Source organism: Fukomys damarensis, unplaced genomic scaffold (assembly GCF_012274545.1).
Source record: "Fukomys damarensis isolate Sample0158 unplaced genomic scaffold, DMR_v1.0_HiC HiC_scaffold_9, whole genome shotgun sequence".
In the NCBI taxonomy this organism is placed as follows: Eukaryota; Metazoa; Chordata; class Mammalia; order Rodentia; family Bathyergidae; genus Fukomys; species Fukomys damarensis.
The window spans coordinates 37,542,175-37,558,740 of NW_022900921.1; the positions used below are offsets into that span (position 1 = coordinate 37,542,175).

At 39.3% G+C, this 16,566-nt stretch overlaps 1 protein-coding gene and 1 long non-coding RNA gene across 3 annotated transcripts in view; one reads left to right on the top strand and one right to left on the bottom strand.

The window, feature by feature from the left end:
- Positions 1–1,690: 1,690 nt before the first annotated feature.
- Positions 1,691–12,917, bottom strand: LOC104868917. The gene is made up of 3 exons (XR_782131.2): positions 12,839–12,917; positions 2,889–3,024; positions 1,691–1,817 (listed from the first exon to the last, which is right to left on the bottom strand). It is a non-coding gene; the product is annotated as an uncharacterized LOC104868917 (long non-coding RNA).
- The window catches only part of Hsd17b4 (hydroxysteroid 17-beta dehydrogenase 4), an 87,427-nt gene continuing 81,306 nt past the window's right edge, over positions 10,446–16,566 (top strand). For both annotated transcript variants that reach the window (XM_010633889.3, XM_010633888.3), the window contains exons 1-2: positions 10,446–10,612; positions 13,295–13,348. In XM_010633889.3, coding sequence (XP_010632191.1) covers positions 10,555–10,612; positions 13,295–13,348 — 112 coding nt within the window. In that variant the 5' untranslated portion in view covers positions 10,446–10,554. The remainder of the gene's footprint in view (positions 10,613–13,294; positions 13,349–16,566) is intronic.

Sequence of the window (16,566 nt, forward strand, 5' to 3'; positions counted from 1 at the left end):
ATACACACACACACACACACACACACATATATGTATGTGTATATATATTTATATTTATATAAAAAGACTAATAATAGTATTTTATGCATTGATAGCAGCAACAGCTTTTCCAGATTCTGCAGTCATCTGAACAAAATTATTAGTTTTGATATCCATATTACCATATAGGGACCAAAGATGAGAACAAGCAGTATAACAATAATTGGTCTTGTGAGGGAGCTGACCCAAGCTCTCCATCCTGGCAAGTTAAGGCCAAAACTGAATGTCAGGTCCCCAGTATCAAACTCTTTTCATAGCAGTCTAATATGATCTTTTAATCTATCCAGTGATTTTTAACTATTCTGGACTTATTTGCATAGTGGCAATACTCTTCTCCTAAAAACAGACAAGTTTTTCTTCTTTGTGCAGTGAGTAAATCAAGGGCTCTTCTATTCTGTATACTGTATTAGCTAATGAATGTGACTTTCTAAAGTTTGCATTGTATCTCACATTTCTTTTAAGTCTTCTCTAATCTCCTGTCCCAAACCCACAAACTGTTGTTCTAACCTGAGAGCTATAGCACTTAAGAGTGAGGCTCCCTGTAATCAATCTTGTTAATATGGGGAGGACAATTGGGTCCTTTTTTTAAAAAAACCAAACCATTCATTGCAGCATTTGGTAAAGGCATCTTTTTCATAACTGAAGGAGTATAGACAGACAAGTTGGGGATTAGGATCCCCAGAGCACATAAACCAGTAGAACACTTTGAAATCACCTTAAAAACACCATTTTCACAGAGGAAGTCTCATTTGGGGCAGAGTAAATTACTAGTGGTAGAAGACAAATCAACAATATCAGTGTAGACAACTGAGACATTGTGTGAATTTTGGATACCAAGAAAGCAAGTCCCATTCTTAATTACATCTAATGGATAGCTGAGCAAAGGATACAAAGTAAGCTTTACTGGTTCTAAGGGCAGGCCATTCATGTTGCCAATTGTTTGATAAGTCATCACAGTGAGTGGTGTGCAAATCCAGCAATCAGAGACTAATTTCAGGTCTGCCTGTAGCAGCGGTGAATGAGTACCATCAACCAAATTTAGCATATCTATATCAATTTCTGTATAACTTTGGATGCCCTTTTGAGATATTCTGTATTTCCTGCAGTGCAGGAGTTTTTCCTATTTCTGGAGGTGGGGGGTCCTTCCAAACCTTTTTAATCTGCAGAATCCATCTTTTTAACTTTTGAGTCCCATGTCTAGCAGTAGACTATACCCAATATAAACATAAAAATTATTTTCTGTAGTCAGCTCATTCCTCAAGGCCAAGCTATATATAATTTTAAAGGCTATATACATTTTATATTGTCTCTGTTTACAGTTATCACAATTGCCAATAGTTTTGGGTTATGACAGAACTGCTTAACCATATTTGAGCTTTATCTGACCCAATACATCTTTTTGTGTATATTCTCCACACTCAAGTATGGTTACCAGGGTTTTCTTAAAGTTCTTTTGGACAGGCATCAAAAAGAAGCATGAGGGAATGTCCCTCCTATTCCCATTTAACAAAAGGTCACATATTTTTATCAAACAGCATCTTTAGGCTTATTATCTTTATTAAAAAACAAAATAGCTCATAACAATTTGACACAATAAAAGAGTCCATAATATCTTGATTGCTGTCCTCATTCTTCAGCTGTGTGTGGACTCATCAACTTCCGGTGTGGTGAGAGCAGGGCCTTGAGTGCTCTGTCTCCTGGAGCCACAGTCCATGGAGTTCTCGATTATTTCACTCTAGAGTGGTGAATCCATGGCTGGACTTCAGTCACCTTGACAGCTGTGGGAGTAACCATAAGTGCCTCATATGGTCCTTCTCATATAGGTTGCAAAGGGCCCTTTTTCCAATTTTGAACATAAACTAGGTCCCCAGTTTTATCAGATGGGCAGGAGTTAGCACAGGAAGGTCCTCTTTATTTCTAATTTGCCCTAGAATATTTTGGAACATTTTGCTCAATTTTAACAGCTGTAATTCCATACTGGATGAGCTCAATTGAGATAAGTTTCCCATAAAGTCTCTTAATATACAGGGTGGCCTTCCAAACAAGACCTCATATGGGGAGAACCCAGTATGACTTGGGGTATTTCTTACTTTAAGGAAGGCCAAAGAGAACAAAAGATCAGCCATAACCCTGGTGTTGGTTGACAATATTTAGTTAATATTTCCTTAATGGTACGATTTTTTCCTTTTAATCTTAACAGAACTCTGAGGCCAATAAGCAGTATGTAAGTACCATTTTACATGTAACATTTAGCTAGATCTTGTACAACCTCTGCTACAAATGCTGGCCCATTGTCATTGCCTCTGGAGAGAGGCAGACCAAACCCTGGAAATTTTTGCTTTAATAAAATCTTGTATACCTCTGAAGCCCTCTCTGCTTTTATAGAGAAGACCTCAGGCCATCCAGAATAAGTACAAACCCATACCAAGACATATTTATAAACTTTACAAGGGGTGGTTATAATCATCTAAAGTTTCTATTTAGTTGTCCTTTGGCTTATATGTCTACCTTAGTATTGCCATTTGCTATTGTTTCTTTTCCTCCTTGGTGTTCAGAGCAATGAATTATTGCTTTGTCATATTTCCACATTGCCTCAAACTATATTATATCCTGTTTATTTTCAATGTTTGCCCTCTGCTGTGAGAAGATCACACTTTTATAGACTGTGCCATAAATATGCAAATTGACAAACAGGAATCTGTATAAACATTTACCCTCTTTCCTTTTGCCCATCAGAGAGCCTGTATGAGTACCCATAGCTCTGCTCACTGAGCTGACCATCCGGTGGGGAGGGGTCCCACTTGGACCACTCCATCTTGAGTCATCACCGCATAGCCAGCATAGCATACCCCATTTTCCATGAAGCTGTTCCCATCTTTGAAGAGGATGAAATCAGCATCAGGCAGTGGGTCTTTCTGCAGATCTGGATGACTGGAGAACAACTCGTTGGTGACCTTGAAGCAGTCATGGTCAGGGGGCCAGGTTCTGAGGGCAAAAAGTAGTGGGGTTTAGGGTTTTAACTGGAACAAAGTATAGGCAGGGATTCTCACAGATGAGGGCCTGATCCTATGTGACTCTATTATTTGAGAGCCATCGATGTCCTGTTATTCAGTAGTTCTAAAAGGCATGGGGAAACTGAACAATCCACTCTTTATATGCATGGAAAGTGACCAAGGATTATGGTGGGGCCTGAATACTGCCTTTATATCATAGTATCCTTTATGCATTAGCACATGTTGTTCAGCAAATGTCTCTGGTTCTTTTCAAATTGGCCATTTCACTTTTTTAGGGGGAGAGATATTAAATACATCTTTATGATAGAGGGAAGAAATGTATCTCTTTGCTGTGGCTGAGGCTAAAACATAGCATAAGATCTAGAAAATTTCCCCTTCTCCAGAAGTAGTGATTGATTCAAGGTCAACTTGTGAAGACAACACTTTTCCAATTATGCTGTCTGTGGCATCTGATTTTTATGGACCTCTCCACTTTCCACTGTGCCTTGGATGGATACTGTATTTTTCTGGTCACTGTCACACTCACCTTTCTTTCCTTCCTGGATCTGATAGGTGGGAATTCCATGCCCAACCCCATTCCTGCACACTTTCTTTGTTTTCTAGCTAAATAACTTCATGTACTCAAAAACTTCCAATTCTATTTTTAATGTTGGTCTCTTCTATAACTTAAACTCTTCTTTTTCAATTTACAAACTTAATTGTCCAATTGCTTCCTGGATTGTCCATGAAATAGCCTCACTTGGACCTTGAAATTCGTATATGAAGCCAAATTCATCAATCGCACCCTCTTTCCCCTATTTTTCTATCTATTATCTATCACAAACTCGCTCCTCCTCCTGGGCTTCCTTTTCCAATGAATGGCACATCTACCTAAATCTCTGAAGCTTAGATCAAATGCCTTCCACCTTTTGAAGTCTTCTATGATATTTTGATAGGAATTATGAGCTCTTTTCTTTACACAATATGCCATTTATTATTTTTAACATGGATTTGTGAAGAATTATGAAGGGAAGATGGATGTGGTGGCACATCTTGTAATTCTAGCACTCAGGAGACTGAGGCAGGAGTATCATGAGTTCAAGGCCAGCCTGGACTACATAGCAAGACCCTGTGTTAGGGAAAAAAAAAGAATTATGAAGGGTCTAAGATTGTATTTTACTTGCAAGCTTACTAGTTAGCCTAGCACAGTTCAATGGATGCTGAGATACTCTAGGGTCAGATATAAAGGATTTTTATTGTTCATAGCATGGCAACAGCCATGAGCTTCATGCTTGAATTGGTTCCTTGTCCCCCATGTCTCAGGATTTATAGGCAGAGGGACCTATGTGAATTCTGGGAATATTTTGTCCCCCATCTGAAGAATTCTGGCTTAGGAAACCTGAATCTCTTATAATGGCTATAAGGAAACCCACATGACTCTTACTCCAAAGAGAGACATTATATTATTAGAAGTCTAACTTATGAATGAGTTCCATTCCAGGAGAACATTTGCAAGTTGGATTAATTTGTAAGTCTGACAAAGTGAGTCTTACCTTTAACACAAATATACAGTGTATATTGCTTTTTACTTCCTAGCAGTCCCCTCCACATCACCACTGCTTTTCCTCTTGCTTTAGAACATTCTGGGCTCTGACTATACTACTGAACACTATCACACTATACAATAAGCATGCAGCAGGACAACTGTGACAATGTCCAGCAGACAAACGAGCTACTTCTGTGATTTGCTCATGTCTACCAATGTTTGTAATATGGGTTCATTAGTATCTGTGAAAGCTTGCAATTTCAATGTTCATAAGTCAGGGACTTACTGTATTATTATGGGACAGTAAACAAGCCTATTTTCCTTAGGAAAATGTTATCTAGATTTTCCTGTTCGTTATACCATTGATTATATGATCATTTGTGCAAGATAGTCTGGAACAAAAGGGCAGTTAGTGTTTCTTGTCAAAAGGTAAGCAGAAACATAAGGAAGTATAGGGAATGGGAATGAGAACATTACTATAGACTGGTACAGCGTCTTCAGTCTCCTGTGAGACACTACAACACAAGTTGATAATAAAGAGTAAAGACAAGAAACAAGACTTATAGAGAACTGGGTCTTAAGGTTTATCAGTATTTCTCTGGGCACCAAAGACAAGGGGTGCCAAGGGTACCCAGTATTTTATTGGTTATAAGCATGGGAAAGTGGGCAAGGTATGATTTAAGATATCTGGCAATACAGTGTGAAGGTCCAGAAGCTTCTGGTGATGGCTGATATACCAGCCATCAAGTAGGGATACCTGATATACAGACAGGGATGTAAAGGGGGATGATGCTGCTTGTCTTACTTGGAGAGATCAGAGGGTGCTGATACTGGGTTGCAGTTAACCAGAGTCTACTAATACTAGGCAGAGATGTCTGCTGCAAGAGAGGATAAACACTTGTCTCTGAGCAAAAATCATCTTGCCTTATTTTATACTAACTTTTGGTGTTTTTTCATGTATCAAATGTAATCTCTTTTATATTAGAGAGAGTAAGTTAATTTTGATAAGACAATCAACCAAGGTTCCTTTGTGCCCAGGTGAAATCTTTTAAAGAAGGAATCATTGGCTGCTGCTGGGCTTCATTCTAAGACCCTGCACATACAGTAATGGAGGAAGTGTTAGGCACAGCAGTTGTTTAAAATCATTACCATACATGTGGCTTCAACCATGGCCAATTTAAGGATAGTACTTTGTAAATAACTGTGTATCACTCAGGGTTCTTATTTATAAGCAAAAAACCCCTAAACAAACAAAAACAAAGCTGACTCTGGCTGAATTAAGTGTGAAAGCATTAAGCAGACAAAGGGTAGATGACAGAATCTAAAAGGGGTTAGAGGGTGAGGCTCTGAGTCTCCACAGCCTGGAACTAGACCATTATCCATGCAGTTAGATGCTAAAAGCTGCCACTTAGAACTCTGGGTTGACCACCTTGAATCATTTCCACTCTCCCTAGAACTTATGCTGTTGCTGTTTCCACCACTTTATTACCAGAATAGATTCTGCATAGTTCGTCATTCACTCCATCAATTATCATTTCTCAATGGAGGGCCTTAGTAGGAAGTATCTGATTGACAAATTTAGATCACAATCTATGCATGATCATAAGGGAGGTTGGGATTATGATTATCTGGTATTTTCAGACTCTGGGGGTAGGAAACAGGTTGGGAATTCTCCAATAGGAAATTGGCTGAAACTGAGCAGCAACAAAGAAAAAGAATGTGGTTTCATTGTAGTATCCCTTTATGCTCTCTCAATTTTCAATACATCATTAAGACTAAGCTTGCTATATTTCCAAAGAAACTCCAATGAAATTAAACCTCATAAATGTAAAAAGAGGTATATAAAGAAAAAACTTCTATGCAGGGCTCTTGAGACTGACAAGAGTCACTTACTGAGATGCCGGCATTAAAGCCAGTTTGCTCCTATTTTGTGTGTCACAGTGCTCTGTCCAGGTAGTCCAGCTTTTCTCCTGCTGCAAACCTACCTTTTCTTAGGTTTCAATGAGTTAATTTACACTTAATTTTTGAAAGTAGGAATAACTCATTTTAACTTTTTAAAGAATCAAAATAGTGAGTTATTGGATTAAAGAAGAAAGATTATGGACGTATAATCTAAACAGATATTCCACAGTGGTGACCTGGGAACGTGATCCCCAATGGAGCTTGGCAAAAGGATTACTGTTTAACTCTGCAGGCTTCCTTATTGGACCTCCCTTGGGAAGACTTTGCTCTGTTCAGTTGCTCTAGTTGCATCAGCTTCCCCAGAGGGGAAGAAAGGATAAACACCAATATTTACTGAGCTGTCACACAGGCTTACCTTTGAAACTCAGATTTTCAAATGGCCATGTTCTTTGCTTACTTTTTAATTTCAGTTTAAACCCATAATGAAAAATGCCCACAGACTAGGCTGCCAGGTGTTCCTCATGTTCACTAAGGAAAGGAGATAATCATTGATCTGAACCCAGGGTAGCTGCCTGGGTAGATTTGTGCTTGGAAATGGGGTGAAAGGTAGAATGGGCCTTCGGGCAGTTGCCTCATTGGTGAAAGGCTGTGGTGTACTGCACCCACTTCTTAACCATCTTAAATTAATTGAGTTTTTTTAAACTCCAAAATTAGGCAACACTCCAGCCCATAAAATAAACTGTTCTGATGGTCCAAGCAAAGGAGGTTGATTTTGAAGACATATGCATCTCCCATTAATAACAAAGACTTACTATCTTCGTTTCTAAGTATTTTGTAGAATGTTCTTTCCAACTTCTCCTCTTATTCCTTCTTAATCATCTTTTATTCTACAGTTGGGTAATACTTTGGTTCATAAAATAAAATGCTCTAATGGTTCAAGAAAGGAGTTTGGGTTTTCTGCTTTTTTGAAGAAAGGATAAATGAAAGTAAAAGTTGGTTCATCATTTCAAAATTACTTTCCCTGAAGCAGGAACAGGAAGACAAGACAATAGGAAAATTACTGCTTACTTGATTATTGTCTGGTTATTTCAGGTTAATTCTTTCTCTCTCACTCTCTCTTTTTTTTTTATTTTGGTGCTGGGGATCAAACTCAGAGCCTTGAGCTTGCAATACAAGCAGCAGAACCACTGAGTTAAATGCCCAGCCCAGGTTAATTCTTTTATGTAAGGATTAAAGCCCAAGGAATGTCATCATGATGATAACTGAAATTGGCCCTGTTTGGGAAACTCTCAAGGGTTTTCTTTCCTTTCCTATCCTTTTTCCTCCCTTCTTTCATTTTGCCTTTCTTCTTGCTTTTCATGCCTCTCTCATTTCCTTCCTCCCATCCATTCCTACCTCCCTCCTTTCTTTCTTTCCCCTTTTGCCTTCCTTCCTCTCTCCCTCCCTCCCTTCATTCCTTTCTTCCTTCTTTTCTTTTTTCTTTCATGGTGCTGGGGATTGACCTGGGTCATGCCAGCTAAATGTGCCACTGAGCTACACCCAACTCCTGTCTTTGAGTTTAGTGCCCCTCTGAGAATGTCTTCCTGGATTTCAGTCAAAACCAGAATGCAAGAGTCAAAGGCAGATGTACACAGATGGGTAAGAGAACAAAGTTTTCTTGTGTGAGGTAGGGCAGTCAATAAAAGGAGGTGCACTTTGGAGATAGAGGCTTGGTTACCAAGAGATCTCTCTTGTGTTGTTGTAGCATAGAAACCATATTTCTAGAGCAGAACCACTGCTGTCTGGTAGGCCTCTGTAGACATAAGCTTTACTTCCTATTGTCAGACATGGTTTGTCTAAAATTGAGGTCACATTCCCCTACAAAAGCTGTTCTTTTCCCATTGTTCCTTATTTTGATGAATAGCTTACCATAAACTAGATTTTTAAGCCAGAAATGTGATTTTTTCAGTTGCTTCTCCCTTGTATCTACATCCAATTAAATAAAAACATATTCACTTCATTTCCAAATAAATTGCACAGTTTTCTACTTCTGTTGTTCATAAATTACTCCATTTAAAAAAATATGCTCTTGCCTAATCTGATCAACCCTCTCATAAGGGGTGAAGTGATCTTTCCAAGATATAAATATGTTCTGATTACCCTTTGGCATAATCCTGCTCAAAACTCATTTTTGCATGAAATTAAAATATATAAACATGATCTTTCTGGCTCAGCTTAGTTGTGTGGCTTCACACTCTTTTTCCCCCACACCTAGCCAGTGTTCCCCCTGCCTATAATGCCCACCTTTCTTTATAGGGCTCAGTTCTTTAGGCACTTGTGTTTCACTTCATTTGTCAAGTTTTCCCTCCTTCCCTTCAAGGGGATTAAGGTGCATTTAATTTGCTCCATCAGTTGTTATTTCTACACACCTGTTCCAGAGTCTCTTAAAAACTTTATCAGTACTGTAAGACCTAAAGTCTCACTTCCACTCCTAGGAGCATGAACAGCTGAAAGGGCCTTAAGATGCTGAGACCTATAGCCCAGCAATGGCTCCAGATGCAAGACCTTGGGTCTTACTTCCAGGAGCTTGGACAGCCGAAAGGGCCTCTAAGATGCTGGGGCCTATAGCCCAGCGATGGCTCTGGGGGCTTGACGAGCAGCGAGAATCACCCAAGAAGGAACACACTGGACTAGTTGGAAAACAGACCTTTATTGGTCTGGCCAGATGGCACTCCCTGAGCCAAGTAGCTCTGACAGGCACTAGTTCAGGGGTTTACACAGTTTTTAAAGGCAAGGGGGAGAAGATTGCAAGCACAGCAAGTGGGCAAGGGGTCAGGGGTCAGTTTTTTGCTATCTATCTAAGGGGGTCAGGTGTAGGGCACGCCTGGTCTCTTACATTGATCATCTCTAGACCTCAGGCTGTTCTGTTCTTGAAAGGCCTTGAGTCACTATCTTGTTTACCTGTACTAGGCTCCCACACACTCTGTTTTAATCTTATCTGGAAGCAGGGCAGAAAAAAATGTGCATGACTATATGCTGACTAGCTGGGGACTACACAGTGGTCAGGGTCCCACAGTACAGGGCTGGGGATTTAGTTTAATGGTGCTGCCGCCTGCCTTGCAAACACAAGGTCCTGAGTCTGATCCCCAGTATGAAAACAATGTATTAGTACTTCCTAGTAGTGCATAATGTTTATATTCCTTGTGGAGAGGTGGTACATGTACATAATACATCTCAATTCCTTTTTTTGTCCTTTTTCCCTTCCCTCCATCTTCTATGTCTTGATCCCCTTCATTTCTACATTTTCAGTACAGTACATGTTTATATTCCTTGCATCACAAAGTCTTAACGGGGTGCACTATCACTGAAAATTTACCTCACGATTTGGAGTAGCTTCAAAGACTGCATCAATTATCTGTAAACTTGTGTCTAAAGCCTGGCAGATGCTCAGTAAATGATGAATGAATGAATGAATGAATAAATGACACTTGATGACTGTTCTCGAAAACTCTTGGAGGAAAACCTGTTAACCTTTTTTACTGTTGTTTTGTTCCCTGTGATTCTATTTCAGGTCAGTGGTGGAAGTCCAGTCTAGGACTCTGCATAGTTCCCATATGATTTTCACGCAGGAGCCGCCAGGATTACATTTTGAAGTGTCTTTATGGTCCCTGCAGAGAACTTTCCTTTCTAGAGGCTGTATCTGAATCTCTCAGGGATTGGGGCGGTGCGCTACTTCGCTAGACCTGCACCCAAACCTACAAAACTTCTGTTGAATGAATGGCATAACCACAGGGGAATGGACGAGCATAGCAGCCGAGTTAGCCACTTGCTACACATTTGGTGGCAGCTTCTACTTCCGTGGCAGCAGACTCTTCTGAGTCAAGCCCTTTGGCTAGGTTCTCTGAGAGAACGGACTGACGCGGGACTACGTTTCCCAGAGTTCCAGGCGACTCTGGACAGGCGCACTTGGAAAATAAGCGCCCGTTTTCCTCCCGGCAGCCCGCGGACTACGCGCATGTCCCGCCCCGCCCCAGCGACAGCTGCCATAACTTGGTGACCCAGGCTCAGTCGGCTTCTGACTTGCCGGCCGCGGTTATGGGCTCCCCGCTGCGGTTCCACGGTCGCGTCGTGGTGGTCACCGGTGCTGGGGGAGGTGAGACCCGGAGCTGGAGGACGGCGCGCGCCTCACCCCTTGCGGGCTTCTTTCGGGCGGAACCCCGGGCTGCTGCGGCTCGGTCCAGCCCCTAGCGTGGGGCTGGGCTGGGCTGGGGCAGGTGGTGGGCGGGGAGGACAGCTGGGAGGGCTGGGCTGGCCTGAATGGAGACGGGGGTCGGAAGGCCCTGGCAACCTGAGGGGGCAGCCTCTCTCCTTTGACCTTGCAGAGTAAGTCCTGCAGGGCAGAGGCTGGGAGTCTCTGCTCGTTGGAAAACTTGGCTCTTTTGAGAGCTTGGATCATCACTCTTCCTGCCCTGAGAGTCTCTTTGGCCTGTCAGGTTTCTTAAAAGCCTGAAAAATCTCCCTGGAATTAACATGAGGAGTCAAGATGTCAGCCTCACTGCTGTGAAAAGTCATTCGTGCAGTGTTTTCTTTTCTTCTGTCATAGGGTTTTAAATTCTCAGAAAGCTTTTCCGGAGGGTTCCTGTCCGAAAAGAGCCTTCCTTCTTGAAGTCTGTAGTGTGTGCTTGCAACCCGTGCACTATTCTCAAAAGTCTACAAGTGTCTTGGCAGAGGTGGTAAAGGCAAATATTTGCAGGGCTGAATGAGGTAGATGATAGAGGAAAAAACTGGCATGGATTGGGAAGGGTGAAGAACTTCAGAGCAGAGACATTTCTGAAGTGGACCAGCCAAGGAGAAAGTTGCCAGATTTCTCCATATTTCAAGAGAACCAAAGTGGAGAATTGTTATGTCAAATAATCCCATTTCTAAAAGAAAAAACATCAAACCACTCATAACCACATAGATGCTCTGCAGTGAGACTTTTACTGTAGTTTCCCACTAATGGAACCTTCAAGCACGGGGATCCTAACTTTATGCACTATACCTAAGAGGGCCTTAATGCATGAATTCTAATTACATATTTTTTTGTTTTTTGTTGGTACCGGGGATTGAACAAGGCAGGCAGCAAGACCACTGAGATAAATCCCCAGCCCGTTCTAATTACATATTAAAAGTTACCAACAGTGGAATTCTGCCAGCTGACTCCTATATACTTTCACAGCTCTACTGATAAAATGAATCCTTAGGCTGCCTTTCAGATCGTTTGAGTATTAATTGGTGACTAAGTATTTTATTAACCAAAGCTATATTCATTCTACTGAAGTTTTTGAGAAAACATTTTCTCTACACTTTACTTTTGAGGAAATGATGTTTTAACTTCTTTTGACAGTGACTGATTGTATGTTTCATATCAGGACCAAGTACACAGCACATGTTTACATATATGTATCACGCACATACACCTTATCTGTATTTGAAATAAGTTCATGACCCAGTACATAGTCAATTCAGTACGCGATGAAATTCTCTCTTCTCTCTTACTTAATAAGTACTAATTGCAGTCCACCACATTAACATGGTGGAACATTAATGAGTTGTACACGAGATAATTAGGAATGATCCTAGCACCTGTTCATAATTTGGCTGAGTTTTATCTATTCAGAGCAGATGAAATACTAAAATAAATCATTTAGTGATAGCTTCTAGTTTTGGAAAACATGTTTTGGGGAGGAAGCCTAATAATTTATCCATCTCAGTGATAATTTATGTTACTGTATTATTCTGTTTTTTTCCTCATGTGCTGGGGATTGCCTTGCACATGCTAGGCAAGTGGTCTTCCTCCAAGCTATACCTGCAGCCTCTATCTATCTATTTATTTATTTTGAGACAGGGTCTTGCTAAGTTGCCCAGGTTGAACTTGAACTTGTTATCTGTCTCAGTTGTTTGCATAATTTTTTATCAATCGATTGAAATTATCAGTGTAAGTAAAAATTATCAGTGAAATTTCTCAATTAAATTTTAAAATGTGCACATTTTAAAACAATACAAAAATAAGACTTTTAAGCTGGTTGCTAGCCAAATGGTTCTATTCCCCAAATGTAACCACTCATTGCTAATGTCTTGTATTCATTCTTAGATATTCTAAATTATGGCATGCTATTATAAAACATATAAGTTACACATATGTGTACATACACCTCTTTGAGCACGTATTTTACACTTCATAGCTTTGAGTGGGCATTAAGTTTTTTTGTATTTGGTAATTGTATAGTCAAGGATCACAGCAGGATATAAAATTCACTTGATACTTAAGCAGTAAATTAATACAGCAAATTAGGTTTTAGGCAGGACCTCTTTAGAATATTGGAAGAGGACACAGTACCTTTGAGGTTGTCATTGGTGTGCTCTCACAGCCCATCTGGTCACAGGATATCAGAAATGTGAGGTATGAAAGCTTCCATCTGTGGTTGAAGAAGCTCCCAGTAAGTTACCTCTACTGTTTTAAAAAAAAAATCAGTTTAACAGTAATAGAATTACAGTAAGATAGTTTCTGCCTCATTCCTACTGTCTCAAGTTTTATGGAACTCTGATAGTAGAACCCTGTTCACATCTGGCAGGTAGGTGGGAAGGTTGGAAATGATTGGTAGAATAGTGGAAAATGTAGTTTTAAACTTTCTAATGTCTGCAAGCAGAAGAGATGGAGTAGAATTGGGAGTTCCTATGAAGACTAGTATTGCACTGTAAGTAGTTGCTCACTTATTTTAAAATGGTGATTTGAGTTGAATGGGCCAAAATAATTATGCTGACATTTCCTTTGACTTTTTTTTTTTTTTTTTTGGATTAGGCCGAGCCTATGCCCTGGCTTTTGCAGAAAGAGGAGCATCAGTTATTGGTAAGTTGGTCTGTTTTGCTTTTGATTTTTTTGTTTTGTTTTGTTTTTTTGAGGGGGGGGTCTTACTGTATTTCAGGATGGCCTTGAACCCTGTGTATCCTAGACTGCCCTCAGACTTGTGGGAATGCTCCTGCCTCAGCCTCCCAAGTGTTGGTATTACAGGTGTGTGCCTCCACACTCAGCATATTTTTGTTTTTAATCAGCATTTGAAAACTAAAATACAGTCTTCAAGAGCTACTTTTCTCTATAAAATACTTTGTCAAAGTTTAATTCCATGATGTTTTTACTTTTGCTAGCAGATTTTTTTACCCCCTTAAGGCTGACTCTTTTTAAGATTGATTTTTTTTTGTTTGTTTTTTGGTACCTGGAATCAAATTCAAGACCTTGTGCTTGTGAGGCAGGAAGGGTTGACTTTTTAATTTTTTTTTTTTTTTTTTGGTACCAGGGGTTGAACTCCAGTCCTTGCACTTGCAAGGCAGGTCACTGAACCGCTGAGCTAAATTCCCAGCCCCTAACTTTTTAATTTTTAAAGTAAACTAGTTTTGCAGAATTTCTAATTTAATAGATTTGATAGAGAAGTAAGCATTCATTATATAAAAGGTAATTCTTGACTTTAGTACTGTGGGCTGTACATTTTTGAGAGAGAACACTTAACTACCGATGAAGGATCAAAGAAGAATCTGTAAATTCATTGGTAAATGGAAGAAATAATTGAATTTTTAAAATTGAAAGTTTAGAGTCAGGTAATCAAGTATGGGTTCTTATCTCCAAATTTTTTCAATTAATGCTTTTTAAAAAATTTAATTTAGTGTCAGTTATGTGAGTTTTTTTATTGATACTTGTTTACAGTACATAATGATTACATTCATTATGGGAGTTGGTACACGTACTAATACATCTTAATTCTCTATTTGTCTCATTCTTCTTTCTCTTCCTCCCTCTGTCTCTGGACCCCTTCATATATTTTTTGGTGGTACTTATTTGTAGTACTTAAAGATCACATTCCTGGTAGGTACTTGGTATGTGTACATAGCACATCACAATCCCTTTCCCCTTTTTTTTGTGGTACCAGGGATCAAACTCAGGACCTTGTGCTTGCCAGGCAGGCTTAGTGTGGCGCCACTGTGCTGCATCCCCAGACCAGGCACCCCCCCACCTTAATCTTATTTTCTTCTAGTCACCGCCCCTCCCTCCATTTCCTGGTTCACTTCCCATTTGTGAAAGATCTATCTTATTATTTCCCATTGTCTGTCTTTTATTTTGCTCTTTATATATATTTTGGGTTTTTCATATGAGAAAAACCATGCAATATTTAACTTTGTGTGTCTGATTTATTTCTCTGAACATTATGGTTTCAAAGTGCAACCATTTTCATACAAATGACTTAAGTTTATCCTTCTTTATGGCAGAGTAGTACTCCATTGTATATAAATACATTTTCTTTATCCATTCCTCTGTTGGTGATATATAGGCTCCTTCCAAGATTTAGCTATGGAGTTATGTGAGTTTTAATATTACGGTGGAAGAGTCATTTGAAGATACTATATTGAAAAGTCCCAGTGATGCGATTTTAGTAATCTAAATAGTTAAAACTGGCTTGATTATTTGGCAGTTGGTGTGGATATGATCAGTTTGTTCATATCCAAGCTTTTATAGGGAATAACTGAATTAGAGTTAAGTGCTGGGGGGCGTAGGGCCAATGTTAGGACCTAATATTTTATTAGCATCTTTCTTGTGATGAAATTTTCTACCTAAAGTGACCTAATGACAGCTTTTGCACATCTTACTAAGGAGTACAGAGGAAAATTTCCCTCGGTTTGCTTATAGAGACAGGTATAAGGAGAGAGTAAGCACGCAGTAAGCACAGTGGAGATCCTTTCTCCCTCATGTGAAGACATAGCTTTATGAAAGGAACATGGAGCCTTTGGATATTCTTTAAGATCATAGCTACTGTCTACTGAGCCAGTTGGCGTCTATGGCAAGGACAGATGTTGACATTGAATTATTTGAATAAGGATGATGTACTTTAGATCTTTGTATAAGATCTTAACAAGAATATTTCATGTTGGGGGACCAAAGATATATATTATTACTGTTATTTCTTTTAGCTATTAATATTTTTACCTTGTAAATTTTACCATATACTATCTACTCAATTTTTGTAAGTACAAGATCTTACTTGATCTTTTTCTGAGATTGAATATATTCTATCTTTTGTTTTGACTGAGATAGAGTTTAAAGCTTGTGTCATAAAAATTTCGTAGCTTTGTATGTTTGTGTACCAGATTTTCTTTTTTATGTTTGAATTTGTTAAATTCAGAAGAAAATGTACAGAGACAATGTGTCTGTTTATTCTCTGATTACCTTATAATAAAGATGTTATTATAGCAAATCCTCACCAAAAATCCAAGAAAGCAGAAAAAAAAATATTTGCTAAGTTTGACTGAAGACTAAGATTTAGATTGCTGTTCAAGAGCAGGACTTAAACTTTTTTAAAAAATGGTACTGGGAATTAAGCCTAAAGTTGCTTTACCACTCAGCTGTATCCCAAAACTTTTAATTTTATTGTGAGACAGGGTTTCACTTATTGGCCAGACTGGTTTTGAACTTGTCATCCTCTTGCTTCATCATCCTGGTTAGCTGGTATTTTAGGTGTGTGCCACCATGCCCAGCTGAAACTGAATCTGCAGAACTTTTTTTTGTTTTAGTTTATTGGGACTTTTTAAGTGTATAGTACAGTTACATTCATCATTGGGATCTTGTACCTTTTTTTTTTTTTTTGGTACCGGGGATCGAACTCGGGTCCTTGTGCTTGCGAGGCAGGCAGCAGAATCACTGAGCTAAATCCCTGACCCCCAGGGATCTTGTACCTTTACATGACAGATTTTGGTTCTCATTATTTCCCCATACTCCTGCCCTCCCTTCACCCTGTTTACCCTCTCCTATTTACAGCGACCTTGTTTCCATTTTTTCCTTTACTCATATTTTTTTCTTTTCCTTTATTTCCTTTCCACTACCCTTCCCACTTCCTCTACTCCTTTAGCCCTTTTCTTCATATTTCACATTATCACCTATACAATTTGGATCTTACTTATACTTTTGGTTTTTCATACCAAGAAACTATTCAGTATTTACACGTTTGTGTCCTATTTATTTCACTTAAGAGTATGGCCTCAATACGAATGACTCTACTTTCTCATTCTTTTTTTTTTTTTTTT